The sequence below is a fragment of the Rhinoderma darwinii genome, chromosome 5, assembly GCF_050947455.1.
Source record: "Rhinoderma darwinii isolate aRhiDar2 chromosome 5, aRhiDar2.hap1, whole genome shotgun sequence".
NCBI classification, from domain to species: domain Eukaryota; kingdom Metazoa; phylum Chordata; class Amphibia; order Anura; family Rhinodermatidae; genus Rhinoderma; species Rhinoderma darwinii.
In genome coordinates this window covers 329,223,644-329,249,799 of record NC_134691.1, presented here as the reverse complement: position 1 = coordinate 329,249,799, position 26,156 = coordinate 329,223,644, and the positions used below count along the sequence as shown (strand labels likewise).

At 44.5% G+C, this 26,156-nt stretch overlaps 1 protein-coding gene across 2 annotated transcripts in view; it reads right to left on the bottom strand.

Annotated features, from left to right (window-relative positions):
• Positions 1 to 15,177, bottom strand: part of VPS50 (VPS50 subunit of EARP/GARPII complex) — a 151,535-nt gene extending 136,358 nt beyond the window's left edge. The window contains exons 1-2 of one of the 2 annotated variants that reach the window (XM_075827720.1): positions 15,039 to 15,176; positions 5,835 to 5,903 (exon numbers count right to left, since the gene is read on the bottom strand). In XM_075827720.1, the coding sequence (XP_075683835.1) occupies positions 5,835 to 5,903; positions 15,039 to 15,071 (102 nt within the window). In that variant the 5' untranslated portion in view covers positions 15,072 to 15,176. Of the gene's footprint in view, positions 1 to 5,834; positions 5,904 to 15,038 lie in introns of both variants that reach the window. The other variant, XM_075827722.1, reaches the window with a different exon arrangement.
• Positions 15,178 to 26,156: the final 10,979 nt, after the last annotated feature.

The window sequence follows — 26,156 nt, the reverse complement described above, 5'->3', positions numbered from 1 at the left end:
TGGCATCGCTTTGATCGTGTCACCAGGCTCTCCTGTAATGGGGTCCCGGTGATATGTGGACAGTCCGTTTTGGGATCCTAGAAAAAAAAAACTTTCCATATTGCCTGTTAGGGCATACTTGGGTATATGGTCAACATGTCAGTGAATTTGCAGCCCGCCGTGGTCAGGTGACTTGTATGATGACAGGTCAGGCTTCCTTAAAGGGGGTATGTTGCAGGTTTGGAGTTCCCTGGACACGGACACTTTAATGGTGACAGGTTCTCTTTAAGACGTAAACCATAACTGCGGGAGAATATCTCAGAGACAATAAAGGAAATATTACGCCCATGCGGATGCCGTACAGTCTGCAGGCAATGTTCTTTATCACGTAAGGCCGCGCTACAGAAATAAAGACACCACCTTCATATGAGACAAATCCAAAGATGATCGAGAGCGCTAAAGCGGGCTATGGACCCGGGTACCATGTAATGAGCCGATCACTTTTATCTGATCGTTCATTTTACGTGATTTTTCTTTATGGGACTCAGAATGATCATATTCTCCAGCGAAACTGCTACTCTACAAACCGCCCTATACAGCGCCTTATTAGAAAATGTTACGGCAAGACATTTTTAGGGGATCATCTACTAAATCATAGTGCCATCTAAGCCTCACCAGCAGTCTAAATCAATGCCAAAAGAGCGACCTGTAGAGTACAGCCAGTACCCGCCACAATGGTGGCCGTGCCCGCCACTGTGCCCGCAGTAGGCACTTTCCGTCTCCACACTCCGCCTCTTCTGCCCTAAAAAGGAAGCTAATTTGTAACTTCCTGTTCCAATCTGTGCAGGAAAATGTATTCTAGGAAGAAGCAATCAATGATCGATCACTTGTACCAGGACAGAGTCATCATATCGCAGCAAGACTGTCATGTTGGACTTGTGACGTTTGGGAGGCACGCTGCACCTCATCTAGGATTTGGTGGTGCCTCACCAGCGAGGACTGCCGTACAGTTCTTGTTATAGGGTGGGGGGTCTCGCTTCTGTAGACAAGAGCTGGATTAGGCACAGATCTCTGCTCTGGAGAAATGTCGGCATCCATCAAAATCAATGCATTGCACCTCCAGTCATTTTAGTGAGCATTTAGGGGGCTCTGTGTATCAGCCATAACCCCCAACCATAAGTAAGACCCCAGGGACCTACCATATAAACAAACGAGTAACCATGTCAATCCATTGTATTAATTACTAGAAGTACTAGTCCTGTGTACAACCAGAGCTGTAATCACAATTCTGCAGTTCATTAATGGAAACAGTCAACAAGTTAGTCAACATAATAGCTTAGCAGAGCCCCTTTAATGTAGTGGGACAGTTCGTTTTTCCTATATCTGGTGCAAAGGGGACACCTCCCAGAATGCAAATCATCAGCTAAAGATCTGTGTAGATTATGAGGAAGCAAAGAGTGCAGCAGAATTGTGAATGCAGCTCTGGGGTATAATTCAGGCTATATCTCAGGATCAGTACAAGGTAAGTAATGTAATGCAATGGATTTATAAAGTTTCTATGCGATTTATGTAGACTTTATATTATACCTATATTTAAGAGGGACAGTTTCTCATGACGGTACTGGCTGCCTGCGGCTGCCACTAGTAGCATCTCAATGTAACTGGTTTTATACAGTTCCCATTGAAGTTAATAGTAAATCAGTCTTCAGTAAGCTTCTAAGCTCCCCCTAGTGGTGGCTACAGGTTGCCAGAATTTATTATTTAAAGTGTAAGTAAACTTTCGACAAACTTCTGACAAGTCATAGTGACATGTCAGAAGTTTTGATTGGTGGTGGTCAGAACACTGAGACTCGTGTGATCGCTGAGCCGCTTAGTTTATATTCGGCCCTTTCTGGAAATCAATTTATCGGAGTACGGACTCAATAGAAAGTCTATGAGCCCGTACTCCGATATATCAGCTTTCCGGAAAAAGCTGAACAGAAACTAAGCGATCACACGAGTGCTTCTGCAGCTTCACTTTAGTGATTGGTGGGGGTCTCAGTGCTCGGACTCCCACCAATTAAAACTTCTGACACGTCACTATGACAGGTCAGAAGTTTGTGAAACGTTTAGTTACCCTTTAACTATATTGATGTGAAGGTGAGAAGGGAATTTGGAGCTCTGTACCAGAAAAACAGATCTCTGATCTATAAAAAAGTTATATTATAAAATTAAAAAGGAGAGAATATTTGATGATAGTTACACCTCAAAGGCATTTTCCGCTTTGGACAATCCCTACTTGTTAGAAAGGTCCCTTGACAATAAGCAGATCACAGTGTCCCTTTGCTGGAACCCCCAGCGATCACCTGTAATCTGTGAGTGTTCAATTTCCCAGCAGCGCCACCACAGCAGAAATGAAGCATTACACAGTGTCCATTCATATCAATGGGTTGTCTGTGTAATACAGGACACGACAGGTCCTCCAAAGCAAGAGACGCTCTATGTAACCGATCACTCCGGCCAAGAGATGAGGATCCTGAACAGACAACCCCCTTCTATTAACGCCCTAAAAAGCATATAAATTAGGTTTCCTAAACTGGACAACCCCTTTAAACCCCACACATACAGCCCGCTCTACAGTCCTTTCCTTCTATAGAAGATCAGAGGCCCTTCGTGGACCAGACCCTGCAGAGCTCAGATGTGATTACACACACTGACCAGCAGAGGGCACTAAAGTAGTAAGAAGAAGAACCCTGCTGATCAAATTTAATTGGTCCCTTACTGATCATCCAGAATAGCAAAAAAAAATCTACAAAATACCAACTGCATCAGCAAACTAAATGGAAAATAAGAGCACGAAGCGGGAGACATGAGATTAGATTTGCAGTCGCTTTCAAGAAATTCAGCAAATATTATCAGTAACATTATAATATAAAGGAGCGAAAACCCAGACAACGGCATTTTCACGTGGGCGGCTTCGTATGAGAACTCACACTAATCACATTTCCATTAAAGGTGTAAAAAAAATAAAAATAAAGGCAATTCAGCTTTTGTCAAATTAATTAACGGCGCCGCAACCTTTCTATTTGCAGCCGACAGCGCAAAAGCTGCAGAGCGTCGCTGCATATCTAATGATGGCAACCGGGTGACAAATACTAATTAGCGCTGCCGGCGAAGACTAAAGCCAGGGAACACGATATAGTCTCAAAGACTTATGGTTCTGACAAAACTACTACATTCTGCAGCGTGAACACGAAGCTGCCGGGCAGAGCTTTCATGGGGCCGGAAATATCCTGTACGGACCTCCTGCTGAAAGAACTGAACGAAACAAAGACCTCCAGCAGGATTAACCCTTTCTACGGGATTGAACAAGATTCCTCCCTGGTTGCACTACGGACCATATTTACGGACACCGTTCCGTATACGAAGATGATTTACGGATGACTAAGGATCCGTATTTACGGACACTCTTTACGGATGGATGAAATCTACCGACGTGTGCATGGGGCCTAAAGCCCACGCACACATCCGTGCTCTTCATCGCGGCCCGCGTTTGTGGGCACGGCTGGCCACCGTCAGCCGGACAGCCACCTGCATCATGGGAGCGCGGCTTGTAAAAAGCAAAAGAACGGACATGTGCTATTTTTTGCGGTACACTTCTACAACCCGGACTCCTTCCTGCAAATATACAGGAAGGTACCCGTGGTCAATAGAAGTGAATGCGAACCGCGATAACAGTCCGCAATTATGGACGATTTTTAAAGTCCTGTGCATGAGGCCTAAGGGTATGTTCACACGCTGAGAGGCAGTTACGTGTGAAAAGACAGACTGTTAACAGCTGCCTCGTTTCACACGTAAATGCTCCTCCTCGTAATATACGAGGCGTCTGAGACGCTCGTAAACCTTGAGCCGTGCTTCATTGATTTCAATGAAGAACGGCTCAAATTACGTGGCAAAGAAGTGCCCTGCATATAATGTATATAAGTGTCCTGCATATAATGTATATAAGTGTCCTGCACATAATGTATAGAAGTGTCCTGCATTTCTTTGCCGAGGCAGTAAATTTACGCGTCGTCGTTTGACAGCTGTCAAACGACGACGCGTAAATAACAGGTCGTCTGCACAGTACGTCGGCAAACGCATTCAAATGAATGGGCAGATGTTTGCCAACGTATTGTAGCCCTATTTTCAGACGTAAAACGAGGCATAATACGCCTCGTATACGTCTGAAATTTGGCCGTGTGAACATACCCTAAGGCTTGTTACAAGAAAGAGCTCTGGTATACTGCAACAAGCCATGCAGCTGTGTGAGCAGGAGGAGGTTAGAAAGGGTTTTCAGCCTCTGAATGTAAATAAGATTTCCATTCAGTGACAACAGGCAGAGATATTGGAAATGGAGAGCCATAGCTTTTGATTTTTAGGTCGATGTAGTCATATGAGGTATGTTTTTCTGCGGGACGAGTCAACCCATCTAATAGAACCATTTTGGGGGTTCATATCAATTATTTATTCTTTTTTTTGGGAGGGAATGGAAAAAATAGCAATTACTCCTTTTTTTGCCTTTTATTTATGCCGTTTAAGTCATCTTCATTATACAATACCATATAGGTGTCTTTTTTTGCCTTTTATTTTCGCACTTTTTTTAAATAAAACCAGACGACCCTCTTTTCTGGTCTCAAACAACCCGTTTAAAGAAGGCCTGCCCCCCCCCCCCCCCTTCTGACACATCTGTTTTAGTAAATACTTTTATTCCCTAAAATATAACAATTCTGGAGCACCTTTTCTTAGAACTCTGCATTGTAATATTCCTCTGTTATTCCTCCTGGAAATATATGAATAAATTAACAACTGTGTTTTACCATTCCTCCTCGTCAAAAGGGTGTTTCCCTATACAGTCTCACTGTCAGCAATGATTGGACAGTGTCAGACTGTGTATGGATTCAAAAAAGGCTGCCTGCCGGCAGAAATAAGCCCTGTTTTCCAACCATTATTAAAGAGTAAAAATAAAATAAAAAAGTCTTTATTCAATTTGCAACAAGGACAGACTACATGAAATTTAAAAGTTAATGTCCATTTCTGACAGCAATTAGCACAGTGCCAGACGTAAGAGCTCTGTCTAGAAAGGGTTAAGTACCACAACCACAGAGAACTAGTTATTAGTTAGATTCCAAGGTGTCAATAGGACAATTATTAAAATAAAGGTAGAAGCCCCCCCGACATGTTTCGCTACGATGTAGCGTCCTCAGGGGTATCATTGTCATTGGCCCCGATACCCCTGAGGACGCTACATCGTAGCGAAACATGTCGGGGGGGCTTCTACCTTTATTTTAATAATTGTCCTATTGACACCTTGGAATCTAACTAATAACTAGTTCTCTGTGGTTGTGGTACTTAACCCTTTCTAGACAGAGCTCTTACGTCTGGCACTGTGCTAATTGCTGTCAGAAATGGACATTAACTTTTAAATTTCATGTAGTCTGTCCTTGTTGCAAATTGAATAAAGACTTTTTTATTTTATTTTTACTCTTTAATAATGGTTGGAAAACAGGGCTTATTTCTGCCGGCAGGCAGCCTTTTTTGAATTTAACTGTTGCACGCCCACCAACTATTGAGGTCCGCTCCATTGTATTTTTTGCTAGACTGTGTATGGACACACCCCCAACTGGTAACCCCCAGTTGTCAATTTAATCATAAATTTCCAGGAAGAATAACAGAGGAACGGCTCAACACAGAATTGGTTTAAGGTGCTCCAGAATTGTTATTTCAGGGGGAATACAAGTATTTACTAAAACAGACCTGTCAGGAGGGGTGACCGCTTCTTTTTAATGTTTACTTCTTCGTCACGGAGAAAAGTCATATAATAAAGAATATATTACCTTTGTTGGAATCTGGAAGTTTTCAACAGGACTAAGATCGTGGCCGCTTTCCTGTGGACTCTTGAGGCCCTAAAACATTAGAAATTGTAATTAGTATTATATGTATATTATGGGTATTAATCTGTTAGGGAGAGAGACCCCTCTCTAGGATATGCTAGTGGGTGGTAAAGCCCCCGCTGAGGTCAGGCAAAGGGAGTTCAATTCAGGGCTCTGTAAGGTAGCGCAGGCTATATGATAACAACACGTCCCTCTTGGCTGATTGGCAGAGAGAGGCATGCCCACAGCACGCCCACATCACCTTAGTCTCTGTTCACATTTTCTTCGTGGCTTCCGCTTATAACAAATGGGGTTCGTCATTATGGCGGCAAGAATAGTGGAGCCCCATACGCAGATGTGAATATAGCCTTAGATAGAAAGGAGTCATGAATACAACCACATGATCCCTCTTGACCAATCAGCCTGTGTGATCTGCATACAGTCTACGCTACCCTGCGACGTTCAGATGGAATGTTTTAGTGAGAGTTTTACGGCTTGCCTTCATCAGGGCATCTAACAGATGGCGTCATTTAAAGGGGTTGTCAATCAAGACAAAAGCTTTTTTTAAACTCGGGCGGTTGTGGTGATCCGATGAGGAGGGTCCGGCTCCCGACACACAGCCGATTTTGCTGGGGGAAGCCACACCCAGCCAGACATTTCCAATAAATGTATTATTACATGCCGGCTGACCATGGAATACACGAACAGAGTCTGCCAGAGCGGAAGTCGTTCTTACCAAGCTGCTCTCCGCTCTGGCTCATAGAGAGGGATCCCGAGCGGAGGACTACCCTACTTGATGACATGCATATGACCTAAAGGGTTAGTCCGGACATTTTTTATTTATGGGCTATCCTAAGGATAGGTCATCAATATCAGATCGGCTCCTGGCATCCCCACCAATGAGCTTTCATTTCCAGTCCCATTCAAGTAACTAAGACAGAGCTGCAATCCCAGGCACAGCTGCTACGGATGTGATCGGCGCTGTGCCTGGTAAGTCCTTCGGTCAGCTGATCGCAAGGGCGCCGGGAGTCGGACCCCAACCAATAATATATTGATGACCTATTCTAAGGATAGGCTATCAATATAAAAGTCCTTTAATAACATGGACAGGGTTTCTATCACAGAAAAGCCCCCTGCTCATGATGCGTATGACATACGGACTTGCCGCACAGATTTTCCTGCGGTAAATCTATACAGCACCGGCAGAATTTTTTGTATTATAACATCAACCCAACTCCACCAGACGAGGGCAAGAAACATCCCTCCACCTGTGACACCAAAGTAACCATCTCAGGTAAGGTGGGGGAGGGGGTGTGATCCGGCCTCCTGCAGAGTGTGTACACCGCCATAACATTAACCCCTTCAGGACCAGTCCATTTTGGTACGAGGGATCTGTTGAGGTTTCGACTTTTAGGTTGATGTAGCTGTAGAACTCCTCGTGGTTTATTTATGGAACAAGTTGTACTTGTGGTGCCGATCTGTGGTACTTACGCATGTTCGCAGACGTCAAACGTACCTATAATAGCGACGGAGGCAAAAAGAGTGTCTTGATGACCTCCGCAAGTGGTATATGTCCGGAATACCGTTTCGGCTAAATAAATGGGAGCTTATGGGTGGCTAGTGCAGGTCTGCAGCTCGGCCACTATACAATGTACGGAGCCATCTGCTTCCAGCATGGACGTCTGGTGCCCAAAGGCAGTCGGAGCAGCTGATAGGTGCGGTGTCCGGGTGTCGGACACTCACCGATTATATATGGATGACCGATCCGGTGGATAGGTCATCAGTTTTCCGGTAGGCCACAACCCCTTAAAATGCTATGTACACCTTTGAAAACATTTACTTTTACTTATTGAGATATAGCTGCTTTGTATTCTGTGTACAGAGCAGCTGTATCATGCACTGAAACCTGTATCACTCAGGTTATTGGCACTGACGGGTTCAGTGTAGACGAGTCCTGCGTCTCTGACACACAGGATCCACCTGTTGTCTATCACATCTAACTTATGAACTCAGATGTGACGGGTAACAGCTTGATCCCACGTGACCCGCTGACAATGAACCCGTCAAAGGTGTCAGGGTATGTTCACACGGCTTATTTTCGGCCATTTTTCAGGCCGTAAACGGACTAAAAACTGCCAAATAATCAGAAACAGAACGCCTCCAAACATCTGCCCATTGATTTCAATGGGAAAAATCGGCGTTCTGTTCCGACGTGGCGTTTTTTTACCCGGCCGTTTTGAAAAACGGTCACGTAGAAAAACGCCTGTGAAAAAGCAGCGCATGTCACTTCTTGAGCAGTTTTTGGAGCCATTTTTCATTGACTAGAAAAACAGCTCCAAAAATGGGCGTAAAAAAAACGCAGCGAAAAACGCGAGTGGCTTAAAAAAAACGTCAAAATCAGGAGCGGTTTTCCCTTGAAAACAGCTCTGTATTTTGAGACGTTTTTTGCTAAGCGTGTGAACATGCCCTTATATGTTGGTTTCAAAGGTGTGCATGGCCTTTAATACGGATGATGGGAGTATTGTCTTCATTGTATAGACGACGTTGGCTTCGTCCAAAAAAATGGAATCAGCCGGCCATCTGCATTGAGCTCACCGAGCGGCGTTACAAATATGGAAATATTAATTTTCAAATGCTATAATTGTATTCTTGCATGAATGCCAGGGGGTGGTAACATCAGTTTAGGCTCGGGCAGAAATGCCAAGTTCTCGTCCGCAGGTGCCGTATCTGCATAATGTGCGCGACATCCTAGATTTTAAATAATCTGGAAACGTCTCTAATAGGACGACCATCTGGACCAGGAAACCCGGGAACTGCTCCAGGTCCTAACGCTTTCAAGCGGCTAATTCTCAAATGACGATCTGTACGCCAAACCTAATAATCATGAAATCCGAGGCGCCTCCGTTAGATGTTACCGATTCACAATATTCAGGTCAGTGGAGATCCGCAAATGACAAAAAAAAAGGAAGAAAATAGAAGCAGATCGATTTCACACATTAATTCCAGCCGCTAACTTAGATCACCTATCCATGGGATCAGCCAACGTTATATAAGTGGGGGACCAACCGCCATAGTCCATTGGGATAAGGAGTTATACAGAGCGGTGGGCAGGCATGAGCACTGCTACATACAACTCTATGGGAGCTATCGAAACGTCCGAGTGAGTGGTCGTGCTCAGCTACCGCTCCATACAACCAGCACATCCACAGGGAACTGGGGCCATCACGTCCTAGCGATTGGTGGGTGCCCGTACCCACATACAACTATCTAATATTTGTCCCCAATCCTGTGCATAGATGATAAATGTTAACCGCTGGAATATCGGTTGCGGAGACCCCCACCGCCGCTGAAACAAAAAGGTACTGAAGATTTTCAGCTGAGCGCCCCGCACCTTCGGCTGTGATCGGCGCTCCTCGTTGGGCTGAATACGACTCACATAGAACGTCTATAAACCTAGTTGAGCGCTTCTGCACCTTTGTTTCAGTGACAGTGGGGGTCTCAGCACCCGGACCCCCACGTCTGATATTGTATAGATTACATCTCAACCTCCAGATGTCAATGGATAAATACATCACTGCCACTTTAAAGGGGTTGTCGCAATCGGCCACCCCACCATCCATGAGCGAGAGCAAAGATCTGATCTGAAGGACTCAGCAGGACCATTATTTGAATGGGCACCACAAAGTACTGCATTACCCGCTGTATGGCCACATGCAGCTTCAGCCCCCTCTGCCAAGTCCATACACCTAAATACTAGACAACCCCTTTAAAAAGGATCGGTCACCTCTCCCGACATGTCCGTTTTAGTAAATAATTGTACCCCTGAAATAACAATTCTGGAGCATCTTTTCCTAGTACTTAATGTTGTCCTGTTCCTCTGTTATTCCTCCTAGAAATCTATCAATAAATTGACAACTGGGTGTTACCAATTGAGGTTGTGCTCCTACTAGGGATGTCACGATACCAGAATTTGGACTTCGATACCGATACTTCGTGTAGTATTGCGATACTCGATACCAAAACGATACTTTGCCAACAATAAGAAAAATAAGTTCTTCCATTTTCTAATGTGAGGCACGAGGGGTGATGAATTCTGAACCTCCACGTGCCTCACATTAATAGTAATTAACCCCATCATGTTCCTCAGTCATAATGGACAACATTGGGTTTCTGTGTGAGGTACATGAAGGGGTTAATTACTATTAATGTGAAGTGAAAGAAAGAAGTTTTCATTTTTTAACAGCATAAACTACACTATACATCTATATACTGATTGTATATCCAAGTATGCCCTAACAGGAAATATGGTCAGACAGCCCTGGGGTCCTTCAATGGACCCTGGGCTGTCTGCCCATATATGGTATGGAATTCCCTGTGACGCGAACCAAAGGGCACCCCCCTTCTCATTTTCCCCTGAAGGCTGCTGTGGTGATCAGCTTTGATCGCAGCATTCAGGGGAATAACGGCGGAGATGAGAGGTTTCTCTGATCTCCGCCGTTAGAGCGGGGCTGCGGCTGTGTAATACAGCCATTGCCCCGCTCCTGACAACAAGTGTGCACGCGGTCAGCATGAGGTGACGTGACCAGCGCTGCACTTATGAGCAGGCACTGAAGACAGAACATGGGGGTGTTTTGCAGTGCACCCGCCATGTTCTGTCTTCAGTGCCGGCGCTCATTAGTGCAGCGCTGGCCGCATCACATCATGCTGACCGCGCGCGCACTTGTCAGGAGCGGGGCAATGGCTGTATTGCACATGTATCACACAGCCGCAGCCCCGCTCTGACTACATTCATGTGTTACAATACTAAGCTGTGCGGCCGCACAGCTGAATATTGAAATACATGAATTAACGGTATTGAACCGTTTGAGGCTGCACGGTATAAAAATAGTATAGATATTTCGATGAATGGTGCATCCCTAGTCCCTACACAGACTGACACTGCCCAATCAGTGCTGACAGAATGTGTAGGGACACGCCCCTTTAACTAGGAGAATAGTAACATAGTTGTCAATTAATTCATACATTTCCAGGAGGAATAACAGAGGAACGGCAAAACAGAGTTCTAAGAAAAGATGCTCCAGAATTGTTATATTATATGGAATACAAGTGTCAGGAGAGGTGACAGATCCTCTTTATAGGGGTTGGTTCAGCACAGATATTGCTAGGATATGCCCCCAATGTCTGCTTTGCCGGGGGTCTGATTAGTCTCCCACCGGATCGGCTTGGCTTTTTCCATGCAGCTGCATGGAAAGCCCAATATATTATAGTCAACGCCCATCTATGCCGGCCTCGCAGGAGAAGACAAGCGGAGCGGACAGGAAATAGTGGAACAAGGATTACCTGGCGCCGTAGCCACTTCATTCTAGCGATCAGTGGGTGTCACAACGAGTCAGACATTAGTGGCATATACTATTGTTTTAGGTCCTATTCACACTACTGTGAGATCTTTTTTGTCCGGTTTCTGTAGCTCTTTGGCAGAATAATAAACCACGCTGCCCGAATCTATCCAATAAAGCTGAGCGCACATCAAAATTGCGAACTACATTTGTCGTACGCGCCCTATTCACCCAGTGTAGGCTAAGAGCGTCCTTTTTCACGTGCCAGGCCACTACGCGTCAGCATACCTTATATTTATGTTGTATATAATAGCGTAGTAAACTTCCATATTACATGCAGAGGCATAAACGGAAAAAAAATAAAAATAAAACTGCACCATGCCGTATACTTTTTATTACAATAGAAGCCTATTGGAGACGTATGCCAATACAGGCACATTTCATTTTATTGTTGTAATTATCATATTTTTCGGACTATAAGACGCACCCGGGTTTTAGACAACACAAACCAGGAAAAATTTCCATAATTTACTTCTTTTACAAAGAAAAAACTATTGGTTAAAAAAAAAATATATTTGTTCGGTTTCACCACATTCTGAGAGCCATTACTTAAATTTTTCCATCGTTTGGGCGTTGAGGGCTCAGATTTCGCGGGACAAGCTGTCGTTTTTATTAGCACCATTTTTTTGGTACATACGATTTTTTATCACTTTTTATTTCATTCTTTTTAGCGCTATGGTGATCGAAAGACAACGACTCTGGGGTTTTAAATTTTATGTTTTTCACGCCGTTCACTGTGCGAGTCAAATAACGCTATATTGTAATAGTTTCAGACTTTTACGGACGCGGCGATAAGAAATTTTTTGATTTTTACATTGTGCTTGGGGAGAAATAGGAAAAGGGTTTGTTTTAACTTTTAGGCCTCATTTACACGAACGTGATATACGTCCGTGAGACTCGCGTGCTTTTCACGCGGGTCGCACGGACCTATACAAGTCTATGGGGGCATGCAGACAGTCCGTGAGTTTTGCTCAGCGTGAGTGCGCTGAAAAATACTCACGACATGTTCTAAAAATCTGCGTTTTTCGCGCATCACGCACCCATTGAAGTCAATGGGTGCATGAAAACCACGAAGGTCGCACGGAAGCACTTCTGTGCGAACTGTGTGATTCGCGCAAGAGCTGTCACACTCTAAATGTAAACAGAAAAGCACCACGTGCTTTTCTGTTTACAAACATCTGAACGGAGTGTCTTAGAGATGACCGAACTTCACCGGGTTCGGCCGAACTTGTTTTGACCGAACCCGGCAGGAGACAGTTACTGTCCAGGGTGCTGAAAGAGTTAAACTGGTTCAGCACCCTGGACAGTGACTTCTGATCCCAATAAACATGAACCTGTAAAAAAAAAAAAAAGTTCTGACTTACCGATAACTCCCGGCTTCTTCCTCCAGTCTGACCTCCCGGGATGACAATTCAGTCCAAGTGACAGCTGCAGCCAATCACAGGCCAAGAACAGGCTGCAGCCAAGCACAGGCTGCAGCGGTCACATGGACTGCCGCGTCATCCAGGGAGGTGGGGCCAGATGTCAAGAGAGGGACACGTCACCAAGGCAACGGCCGGGAGACCGGACTGGAGGAAGCAGGAAGTTCATGGTAAGTATGAACGTCTTTTTTTTATTCACAGGTTGGTGTATATTGGGATCGGCAGTCACTGTCGAGGGTGCTGAAAGAGTTACTGCCGATCAGTTAGATCTTTCAGCACCCTGGACAGTGACTGACGTCGACTACCTCATCTCTATGATGGCGGCTGCGTGAAAATCACGCAGGCGCGCATCATACACGGATGACACACGGAGCTGTCAAGTGCCTTTTTCGCACGCCAAACGCTGCGTTTTTTGGCGTGCGCAAAATGCACACGCTCGTGTAAATGAGGCCTAAGCCGTATAAGGTATTGTTTTTTGCGGGATAAGTTGTCGTTTTTCATGGCACCATTTATTGTACCGCATAATGTACTGCGAAGCTGAAAAAAATTATTTGTGGGGTGAAAGGGGCAAAAACCAGCGATTACGCCATTTTTTGGGGGGGTTTTATTTTACGGCGTCCATCAGGCGGTAAAAACGACACATTTACCTTATTCTACAGGTTGATCCGATCACGGCGAGACCAAATTTATATGTTTTGCTTTATGTTTTACCACTTTTAAAAAAATGTAACTACTTGCTAAATAAAAAAAAATCTTTTGTGTCGCCGTATTCTGAGAGCCAGAACTTTTTAATTTTTCCATCAATTTTGCGGGGCGAGCTGTCGTTTTCACCGATACCATTTTGGGGTACATGCGACTTTTTGATCACTTTTAATTTCATTTTTTTGGAGCGCTGAGGTGACCAAAAAACAGCAATTTGCGCGTTATATATATTTATATTTTATTTTTTTACGCCATTCACCGAGCGGGTTAAACAACGCTATAGTGTGATAGTTCGGACTTTTACGGACGCAGCGATACCAGTTATGTTAACTTTTATTTTTTTTAACATTGATTTAGGGGGAAAAAATGGAAAAGGTTTTTTTTTTTTAACTTTTAATACTTTTTTTTTTGGAACATAAAAAAAAAAAAAACCTTAACTGTTTTTACTTTTTTTTTTATTAGTCCCCCCAGGGGACTTGAAGCAGCGATCGTTGGATCGCTTGCATGATATACTGCAATATTAGGATTATGACGGTTGGCACGGCTTCAAAGGAGTACAAAGATGGCAGACATGGGGGCCTTTATTGGGCCCCCGGGCTGTCATAACCATTGTAAACAGCCGATTGTGCCGCAGGGGGTGTGATGGCGTGTTTGAGGGGGCACCCCCCCTAATTCTAACAATTTAAATGCTGCGGTCGTGATTGACCGCGGCATTTAAAGTGTTAAACGGGCGGAATCAAAGTGATCTTTGATTCCGCGCATTGCAGTGCGGTGTCGGCTGTGTAACATACTTCCATACTTCCCCTTATCACGTACAGATACGTGATAATGCGTTAAGGGGTTAATAAAAAACATTGCAGCCTTTTTTATCCTAATTAACCTAATTTTTTTGGTTTATTTTAGTCTATTTGAATTGTGTCTTGTACCGTTATCTTAACAGAGCCTTAAAGACAAATAAGTCAACGGGAGTCATGACGCCAGTGTGAACAGGCAGCTATATGTGGACACTGGTGGTGCTGTTAGTTGGCGCTGTATGGTGGCATTATTTGGGCACCGCAGTGAGGAGAGATGCACATAGTTATGGGGTGGGGGTTGCAGTGTTTAATGAAGGAGAAGATGCTGAGTACCTGTTGAAAAAAAATTTGGTCGCAGGGGGTCCCATTACAAGGACCCGCCACCCATCATAGTGCACCACTATGTAATTACCGTATAGCATTCACAATCCGCGTCTACGGAGGAATACTGCGCAGGCACCTGGTAAATTACTTGAAAGCCGCGTCACTTTTAGGAAAATCTTATTCATGTAGGTTAAAGTGGCGGGGGCTAAATAAATGTTATTCAATGAAAGAGCACGGTCTAAAAGGAGTTTGCAGTGGTCTGAAAACCATCTCAGGTCTCATCTGAGGCTGCTGCTTTGCCCCTCCTCGATGCTTTACACTGCATCTGCTCTCGTTTAGATTAGCTGCTGTGTAGTACAAGTTCAGTACACGGAGGGATGATTTTCTTTACAGTAAGGATAGAATATGGGTGGGGGGGATCATCACTGTACGGTATAATGCAGATGCATGCTAGTCAGTGCAATGTCTGCCGTCATAAACAGGCCTCTCCGGAGTGAAGCCTCCAGAAAAAAAAGCGGAGTGTGCGCTCACCTGACGGGTCATGAGGCTCTTAATCTTCTGCATGTCTCAGTCCGGGCGCTGCCCCCCTCTCCCAGTCCCGATCACCACTATTACGTCTAAAATTGGTCCCTCTCAGCAGCCGTCTACCGTCAGTCATGTGACAGATGCCAGGCCGGTTTGACAGCTGCAACATTGCATTGTGGGAATCGTAGTCCGGAAGCCTCTCGTGATGGTACTCACACTGAATACATAGCGAGCGCTAGAACTACGTTTCCCAGCAACCATCGCGACCTGGCCGCTGTGATGATGTAAGACGGGTCGGCACAGGTGACAAACGTATTGCTATTTATCACAGCGTTGTGAGGATTGGTAGTCTGTAGTTACAGGAAGAGGATAACACATTATGTAATATCCTGTACATTATAAGTGTTGCACATATTATTTCTGTGTTGTATATACATATATACAGTATACCGCAGACACCTGTGTACCTGTGTCAGCCACATCATATATTATACCTTGGTTAAAGGAACGTTCCATCTGAGCTATATTTCTACGCAGACGCAATCTGTAGTCACGTATAAGCAAAGCATTATGGGAAATGTAAATAAAAAATGCTCCTAAATTGTGTTTTCATGATTCCAAACTTTGTGACCATGATGCTTTGCAGCAGTATTGCAAAAAAAGTATGGTCAGCCCCCCGTCCCTTACAGCGTGGTGCACGTGGATAGGGATAACCCAACTTGATGCAGAGAGCTCCCCCTAGTGGGCAGAAATTTATTTCATTCTATGGCTGTGTGAAGGGAAGCAGGTGATTTTGAGCTCCCCAACACAAAAACAGAGCTCCGACCACTATAAAGATCTATTATGAAACCAGCACAGAATGGTGGAGCTATATAAAAATATCTAAAATATTACCTACCATTTGACATTTATAATACTGGTGACTTCTTATAAGGCAGAGAATCCTTTGGCGCCCCCTCAGGCACCCGTGTCGCGGTGCAGCTTCAGCCCCTGGCACCATGTTTATGAGGTGCTGTTGACACTGATAACACATTGACAAGTTACTGAACATGCCATATTATCCTTCTGGTCCATCAGAAGCCTTCATAGGTAGCTTGTGCCTCCGCCATAGAGGCAGGATAAGGCTAGGTTCACACGAGCACGTTACGTCCGTAATGTACGGAACGTATTTCGGCCGCAAGTCCCGGACCGAACACACTGCAGGGAGCCGGGCTCCTAGCATCATAGTTATGTACGATGCTAGGAGTCCCTGCCTCTCTGCAGGACAACTGTCCCGTACTGTAATCATGTTTTCAGTACGGGACAGTAGTTCCACGGAGAGGCAGGGACTCCTAGCGTCGTACATAACTATGATGCTAGGAGCCCGGCTCCCTGCACTGTGTTCGGTCCGGGACTTGCGGCCGAAATACGTTCCGTACATTACGGACGTAACGTGCTCGTGTGAACCCAGCCTAACAGGCGCATTGTCTCAGGTTTTGCCACCAACATTGTCATAGAAGCTGCAGCTGCCATGACAGACACATTATGGCCACACTGCATTTTCATATTTGCCAACTCTCCCGAAATCTCAAAGAGGCCCCCATAAAAAGGGGGAGATCTCCTGGAGGAGTTTTGGGCCCTGACTGCAGATCCTCACCTTTCCTCGTTCCTGCAGCTTGCAGGCCTTTTAACCAGAATGTTGTCTTCTGTGGTGCCTGAGGTGAAGATCTGCAGAGTCTGGTCTGGGGTCTGTCATACCTCCCAACTTTCTAGTATCACAAAAAGGGACAACTGATGCAGCGCGCGCGCAACGCGTCGCACCAATTTTTTTCTTTTAAGCTACATCTCTAATCCCACCCAATCCCCGCCCATACATACCCTATTCAGCCCACACAGTATCATGCTCCCATAGTGCCTCCCACACAGTATAATTCCAAATAGCTGCCCCTACACAGTATAATGCCCTCTATTTGCCACCATAGAGTATAATGCCCCCATAGCTGCCACCATACAGTATAATACTCCATAGATGCACCCATACAGTATAAAGCCAACACAGATGCCCCCATACAGTATAATGCCCACACATATTCTCCCATACAGCAAAATTCCCTATAGCTTCCCCCATACAGCATAATACTCACAGATGCCCCCATGCAGTATAATGCCTAAAAAATTCCCCCATACAGCATAATGCCCCATGCAGCCTAATGCCCCCATAGCTGCCCCATACAGTAAAATGCTCATACAGATGCCCCCATACAGTATAATGCCCCCATAGCTGCCTCATACAGCATAATGCCCCATAACTGCCCCATACAGTATAAAGCCCCATAGCTGCCCCCATACAGCTTAAAGCCCCCCTACAGCATAATGCCCCCATAGCTGCCCCATACAGTATAATGACCCCATAGCTACCCCATACGGTATAATGCCCCCAGAGCTGCCCTTATACAGTGCAATACCCCCAAAGCTGCCCCTAGTGCCAGTGCCCATATATAAAGTGCCAGTGCGCTCTCGATAGTGCCACAGTGCCAATGTAGATAGTGCCCGATATAGTGCCACAGTTTCCATGTTGATAGTGCCACCCCCCTGTAAATAGCGCTACCCCCGCCCTGTAGATAGCGCCATTCAGACTCCTTCTAGGAGTGGAATCCCCAGCCAGAGCATAGAATGGGGATTCCACACCTAGAGCGAAGCCCTGATGTCACTGTCCATATATGGTTATATATATAAGCTGATGGTTCCCTGCTTCAGAATTAGTTTGACAGTGGGACATACCTCCGGCCGCCCGGAACAGCGGGACACCGCCCGGAACCCGGGACTGTCTCGCTGAATCTGGGTTGGTTGGGAGGTATGGGTCTGTAGTTATCTAGTGGGTCTGTATTTATTTAGAGGGTCTAGTTTGGTGTCCATATTTGCTTTGTGGGTCTGGTGTGGGGTCTGTATTTGTTTAATGGGTCTGGTCTGTGTTTTGTATTTATTTAGGGGGTCTGGTTCTGGTAGTTTGGTTATGGCGTCTGGACTGTGTTCTGTTTTAGTTTAGGGAGTATGGTCTGGTGTCTGTATTTATTTATGGGGCCCGGGGTCTGTATTTATGGGGTCTTGGATCTGTATTTATTTAGAGGGTCTGGTATGGGGTCTTTATTTAGGGTTCTGTGTATACATATAGGGGTTCTCGTCTGGGTTCTATTTATTCAGGGGGTCTGGTCTGGTGTCTGTATTTACGGGGTTTTGGATCTGTATTTATTTAGGGGGTCTGATCTGGTATCTGTATTTAAGGGGTCTGGTCTGGAGTCTGTATTTGTTTAGTGGCAGGGGTCTGTATTTATTTTGTGGTAGAATGAAAGGGGTCATATGCACTTCTTGTGATTCAGATGACTTGGGGCCGTTCCCTAACTACACCGTGTTCCAAATTATTATGCACATTGGATTTAAGTGTCATAAACATTTAATTATTAGTTTTTCAATGAAACTCATGGATGGTATTGTGTCTTAGGGCTCTTTGGATCATTGTAATCAATCTCAGACACCTGTGATAATTAGTTTGCCAGGTGTGCCCAATCAATGAAAAACTACTTAAGAAGGACGTTCCACATTATTAAGCAGGCCACAGGTTTCAAGCAATATGGGAAAGAAAAAGGATCTCTCTGCTGCCGAAAAGCGTGAAATAGTGCAATACCTTGGACAAGGTATGAAAACATTGGATATTTCAAGAAAACTTAAGCGTGATCATCGTACTGTGAAAAGATTTGTGGCTGATTCAGAGCACAGACGGGTACGTTCAGATAAAGGCATAATGAGAAAGGTTTCTGCCAGACAAATGAATAGGATTAGGAGAGCAGCTGTTAAAATGCCATTGCAAAGCAGCAAACAGGTATTTGAAACCGCTGGTGCCTCTGGAGTCCCGCGAACCTCAAGGTGTAGGATCCTCCAGAGGTTTGCAGGTGTGCATAAAGCTATTATTCGGCCACCCCTAAACAATGCTCAGAAGCAGAAACGGTTGCAGTGGGCTCAGAAATACATGAAGACTAATTTTCAAACCGAGTTGTTTACTGATGAGTGCCATGCAACCCTGGATGGTCCAGATGGATGGAGTAGTGGATGGTTGGTGGATGGCCACCATGTCCCAGCAAGGCTGCGACGTCAGTTTTGGGCTGGAATCATGGGGAGAGAGCTGGTAGGCCCCTTTAGGGACCCTGACAGTGTGAAAATGACCTCTGCAAAGTACGTAGAGTTTATGACTGACCGCTTTCTTCCGTGGTACAAAAAGAACCGTGCCTTCCGTAGCAAAATTATCTTCATGCATGACAATGCACCATCTCCTGCTGCAAAGAATACCTCTGTGTCATTGGCTGCTATGGGCATAAAAGGAGAGAAACTCATGGCGTGGCCCCCATGTTCCCCTGGCCTCAACCCTATTGAGAACCTTTGGAGCATCCTCAAGCAAAATATCTATGAGGGTGGGAGGCAGTTCACATCAAAACAGAAGCTCTGGGAGGTTATTCTGACATCCTGCAAAGATATTCAAGCAGAAACTGTCCAAATACTCACAAATTCAATGGATGCAAGAATTGTGCAGGTGATATCAGAGAAGGGCTCCTATGTTACATGTAACTTGGCCTGTTAAGTTTTTTTTGATTGAAAGAGCTTTTGATTTCTGTAAATATGACCTCCTGATGCTGCAAATTCAACAAATGACCATTTTAGTTCTCTTTACAACCTTTAAAATGTTTTGGTCTCTGTTGTGCATAATAATGTGAAGCATTTTGAGTTTTTTACTTCTAAAAAAAAATCTGTTATCATTAGGAGATTTGTTCAATAAAAGTCGCATTATACTCCAACGGTTGATGGCTTGAAGATTATAGTGACTGTCATTTGCATCGACTATTTAGGAAAATCAGCGAAAAATAACATTTGCATAATAATTTGGAACGCAGTGCATACGGGTGGGGCATATGTTAAAAAAAAAATTGTGCCGCTTTCTCTTACATACCTCCAAAAATTCCGATATTGCTAAGAGAGACATGACATGCGGCACTTTTTTTCCCTGTTAAACTACGCCTCAAATCCTGCCCAATTCCTGGCCATACACACCCAATTCAGCCCACATGGTATCATGCTCCCATGGTGCCTCCCCACAGTATAATTCTCCCATAGTGCCCCACACACAGTATAATGCCCCTCCAACACAATATAATGCTACCATACCTATCTCTGTTCCCACAACGAGTGGAGGTGATTCCTCTGCTTTTCCGGTCTGCGCTGTCAGTGGCTCAGCGCAGGCAGACACAATGATGTCACTGCATCACGGCCGGCGTTACTGTAGTGAATGGTGGAGCAGGGAGCTTATGGCTCCCTGATGTCACTTCTCAAAAGTTGCCAGGTACGTACAATACAGTTGTGTATAAATCTCCTGTGTATTATAATGAGTTCACAGAATCTGGGGGAGGCCCTATGGGAAAATTAATGGGGTCGGTCACAGCGGCTATCCTGCATGATGGCCCTGACTAATAGCAGCCCAATCACAGCGGGAAATGACACTTCTCTGCTGATAGCTGATCTAGGTCTGTTAATACCCAGCAGCTCAAGGTCTACCGGAAACCTCGCGATGACATGATTTATCACATGACTGCGGCATTTCCACTCACTGTATTACGTACATGCTGGGAGTTGTAGTTTCACAACACATGAAGAGCCGGAGACCACTTCTGTTCACTTCATAAAAGAAAAATGGTGACAAGTCTCCTTTAATAATGTCACACGTACAAAACGGAAGGGATTACTTGCAGCTTAGAGAAGTCAATTACTCTCCCTGTAAACCAATATGGCCGCCCACACGTCAATGATAATATCACTGCTCCGTGCGTCAACCATGATGAATTATTCACTGTGTTGTCCTCAGGCTTCCCGCTTGTTTATTAAGACAGTGAATAGATGACAAGGACAGGACGTAACAGGTCCATTATTCCCATGTTTTTCGGTAATGTCAGTCACCGCAGTCATTTATATCAGGAGACTGAACACAATCAACTTCATCTCACAGAAGATAAAAGAACATCCAGTGTTTATATTCACAGTATTAAATATTCATTATATTCGCAATACGGATGATTTTGTCATTGGACGCCGTTATATTGTGATGTATTTGGGGTATTGATTTCAGGGCAGGTAGCGGGTCATGGGTCAGTTGTTGGTGGTCAGTATTACATCTCGTAGGTTATATTTCTTGTTATTCAATCGGGAGGGATTGGGGCAAGTAATATTACATGGGGTCGGGTGGGGGAGGGTAGGCATGTTGTCTTGTGTCTAGTGGTAGGGGGTTTACCTGGTGCCCATAGGAGAAGAGGTGAGTAGATTATCCTGCGTCAAGTGGAGAGGAATAGATAGATTAGCTCATGTCCACTAGAGGGGCGGAAGGTAAAAATGGTCACACATGTTAGATATTTGTTAGCACATGCCACATATTTCGATAAAGGAACTGCCTGACTGTCCACCAACTTCTCCTGTCAGGGAAACTACTGTCGGACATGTTGGATTTTAATCCGTCCCATCTTTTGTTTCCCTTGGAGATAAGCGTCACAAGAGATGTATGTTAACCACTTATCTTCAGCTTCCTTCTGAAATAATGTGCTGAGCCTAATGTGCATGTGTATGTGGAAGTCAGAGAACATATCTGTTAAATGAACAATGACAGCTATTGTACGATTATGAGTAACGATATGGGGTTCAGTAGGGAGTAGATTTCCTGGTGTCAGAGGGGATGGAGGAAGTTAGTGAGGAGAGGGTGGGTTGGTTACCTGGTGTCCAGTATGGAGGGGGAGGGTAGGTATTGGGGAGACGGTAGGTTGGTTACCTGGTGTCGAGTATGGAGGAGGATAGGAAGTTAGTGAGGAGAGGGTAGGTTGGTTACCTGGTGTCCAGAATGGAGGGGAGGATAGTTAGTGGGGAGAGAGTAGGTAGGTTACCTGCTGTCCAGTATGGAGGAGGAGGATAGGTAGTTAGTGGGGAGAGAGTAGGTAAGCTATCTGGTGTCAAATATGGAGGACGATAGTGAGGAAAGGGTAGGCAGATTAGCTGATGTCCAGCATAGAGAGGAGGATAGTTAGTAGGGAAAGGCTAGGTAGGTTATCTGGTGTCCAGTATGGAGCGGGAGGATAGATTGTGAGGAGGGGGTAGGTTGGTTACCTTGTGTCCAGTATGGAGGGGGAGGATATATAGTGAGGAGAGGGTAGAATGGTTACCTGGTGTCCAGTATGGAGAAGGATAGAAAGTGAGGAGAGTGTAGGTTTGGTTATTTGGTGTCCAATATGGAGGGGGAGGATAGTTAGTGAGGAGAGGGTAGGTTGGTTACCTGGTGTCCAGTATGGAGGGGGAGGATAGATAGTAAGGAGAGGGTAGTTTGGTTATCTGGTGTCCAGTATGGAGGGGGAGGATAGATAGTAAAGAGAGGGTAGGGTGGTTACCTGGTGTCCAGTATGGAGGGGGGAGGATTGATAGTGAGGAGAGGGTAGGTTGGTTACCTGGTGTATAGGATGGAGGGGGAGGATAGATAGCGAGGAGAAGGTAGGTTACCTGTTGTCCAGAATGGAGGGGGAGGATAGATAGTGAGGATAGGGTAGTTTGGTTATCTGGTGTCCAGTATGGAGGGGGAGGATAGATAGTGAGGAGAGGGTAGGTTGGTTACCTGGTGTCCAGTATGGAGGAGCAGGATAGAAAGTTAATGGGGAGAGAGTGGGTAGGTTACCTGTCTAGTAAATGGGGGATAGTTCGTGTCTTTGGTGCCCAGTGTTCAGTGGGACGTGAGATAATTTACCTGCTGTGCATTGGGGAGAGTTAGTAAGTTCACCCATTTCTACTGGAGGTATTTGGGTCAGTTCACACAGAGTTTTTTGGCGCTAATTTTGACGTGGAAATCACATCAGAATTAGGGGCAAAAAACTTCCGAAGTCACCCCCCATTGATTTTTAATGGAAGGCAGAGGTGTTTTTTTCCCAGGCGGCTATTGGCCGCTCGTGGGGAAAAAAAAAGTGGCATGTCCTTTCTTTCCACGGTTTCCGATTCTGACCTACCATTGAAATCAATGGGAGGCAGAAAAAACCCGCAGCGCTGGTTTCTGAGCGTTTTTCAATGCCTTTTTGCCCGCGGTCCTTGCATTAGCCTCAATGGCCACGGGCGAAGAAACACAGAAAAGTACGTGGAAGCAATTCAAAATCTGCCTCAAATTTCCTGAAGGAATTCTGAGACACATTTTTTCTGCCTGCAAAAAACTCAATGTGAACAGGGCCTTTGGTAAAGTTGGGACAGTAAGTAAGTTACTGGTACCCCGGTGGAGAGAGGTCTGATGCTACGCAGGTTACCTGGTGTTCAGCAGTTGGGACAGGACGGTGGATTTATCTAGGGTTACAGTTTGGGTGGAGTGATCCTACATTTACTGCACTAATAAAAATTAGTTTAGGTTCGAGCTCTTGAAATTCTCCAATCCGTTCCCCCGACAGCACCAACAGCAATAAATGATGCCTAGATTTAGAGAATGTAAAGACGAAGACTACAAAAGACGAAGACTTCACCACCATCATGGCAGCCCCTATGCTCTCATTACACAACACAAGTGCCAGGGAGAACAGTCATAGGAAATTTGAACTTTGCTCCTGCTATCTCTATATCATTCATAATAATTCTGATTGTGAATGATATAGAGCGAGCAGGAGCAAAGTTAACGTTTCCTATGACTGTTCTCCCTGGCACTTGTATTGCGCAAGTCACTACAATAGTACATCGCCTAGACACACGTATGTATGAACGAACTCTAAACCTGTCAACCTTGTAGATCCTGCATTTTGATTTATCACCAGTAGATGGCGGTAAGTCCACATCTTGTACCTGGTCTATCTATCAGCTTATTTATTATTATGTCATTTTGTTATTTTTCGCTATAGATATAAAAGTTTCTTTTCTGCTCACTTTTGGGTCTGACCTTGCAGAAACTGTTCAATACTGTGCATATTCTTTATTGTAATAATATAATATTAAAATTATAAAATTAAAAAAGCAATAATGGAATGAATGAAACCTACTATACACTCCTCAACATTGAACTAGTAACACCAAGAAGGACAAGCCGTCAGGTTATGTAAATCGAGGTAGTATCAGGTGTCGTTAAGATCTGCAAATGATCAAATTTTCAAGCACCTCGCTCTAATCTGTGGCATGCGCGGGGGGGGGGGGGAGGGGGCGGCATAAAAGACAGATTGAAAGTAAAGTTTTTTAGCCACATGAAACCTCGAAAATCATATCGCGTTGTGTGGGATGATTGTGCGATGCCTCCTGTTTGACGATGTGGCAGTTATCACTTATTGCAAACTGAGAGGGACAGAATTCTTGAACTCCGAGACCTTGGTTTATCACTCCGGCAGATCGCTACGCACCTAGGCCGAGATGTCAGCGCTGTTCAGCGTTGCATGTCCCGAAGGTTGCGATAACATCAACGAACAGGAATGACCGCAAGAAGTGCCCGAAAGTAAACCTCTGCACGGACGGATCGGCTGATTGGAAAAATGGCACGTAGTGATCCATTCTGTACTGCAAGTGAAATTGGACGTCACTTCCCAAGCCTAGGGCGGCAACCATCAGAACACAAATCATCAGAAGGCGTTTGCACGACATTTGACTACGAGCCAGATGTCCAACTCCAGGTGTTCCATTGACCACACGCCGCTGCTCTCAAAGTCTATCATGGTGCACAGCAAGACGGTAATGGAGTCTGGAATGGAGGTCTATCCACTTCAGCGATTGTTAGGAAAGTTTTATTTTAAATTTATGCTTATTTGATGCAATGAAATTGAATATACACTGAGCTATGCACAGCTTCTCAGGAAATGTTTTAGCTGATAAAGTGTTAAATATGCTTTGCTTGCAAGTTTGGGACCATTGGATTTCTCAATAAGGACAGATGGAATTTAGGGACGTTCAACTTTATCCTAGTTTCAGTTGTGTCAAAATATGCTATATGAAGCAAAACTGCATTAGACTAGTATTTTGTGTAAGATACTCATTGTCATGTGCAAAATGTCACCTGGTTGTGGTTAAAGCCTATATAAGCCAGAGTTTATGTGATGAAGTTTAGACAGCTGATGATCTGCCACTTGTCTCCTTGCCGCAAGAATAAGAGAAGCGCCTTCTCAACTTACACAGATGAATCCTTGAATTTTTATTGATAAGAATGGAAAATTCTCCTAACAGCGATGAGTCCCGCTTTTGTCTCGAAGGAAATGATACCCGGAGATTAGTCTGGAGACCACGTGGGCAACGCCATGAAAAGGCCTTCACAAGGGAGCTCCGTGGCATAATGTACGGTAGTCGGACCCCTAAGATTTTAGACTGAAAAGACTGAGCAGTGCTTCTCCTAATGAAGCTCTAGTGTGAGATAGTCTGATACCTACTGGAAGATAATCTGTTCAGCAGTCCCTTTGTATTCATGTGTGTGTGCAGGCGGCCCCGCTTTCTCCCCTTTGTCCTCCTGTCTGTCACACAGGGTCGCTCTTTCCTGTCATCCGTCATGGCTTTTCAGTGAGTGCAGAGCTTCTGAACAGTTACAGATAGTGTAATAGTCAGGTATAAGGAGAAAGAGGCCTCTGATACATGGAGAAAGGGTGCATTTTTCTTAAATTAGATATATTAGAAAGTTTATTACCTTTGCATACACTATTGATTTATGAAAACCGATTAACCGTACGCTTTAAAGCGGTTTAAGGACTCGAGATTGAATCCCGTTCTTTTTCTAATTGCAAATTTGGCTACATAGATAGATAGATAGATAGATAGATAGATAGATAGATAGATAGATAGATAGATAGATAGATAGATAGATAGATAGATAGATAGATAGATAGATAGATAGATTGATAGGAGATAGATAGATAGATAGATAGATTGATATGAGATAGATAGATAGATAGATAGATAGATAGATAGTTAGATAGATAGATAGATAGATAGATAGATAGATAGATAGATAGATAGATAGATAGATAGATAGATAGATAGATAGATAGATAGATAGATAGATAGATAGATAGATAGATAGATAGATAGATAGATATTAGATAGATAGATATTAGATAGATAGATAGACAGATAGATAGA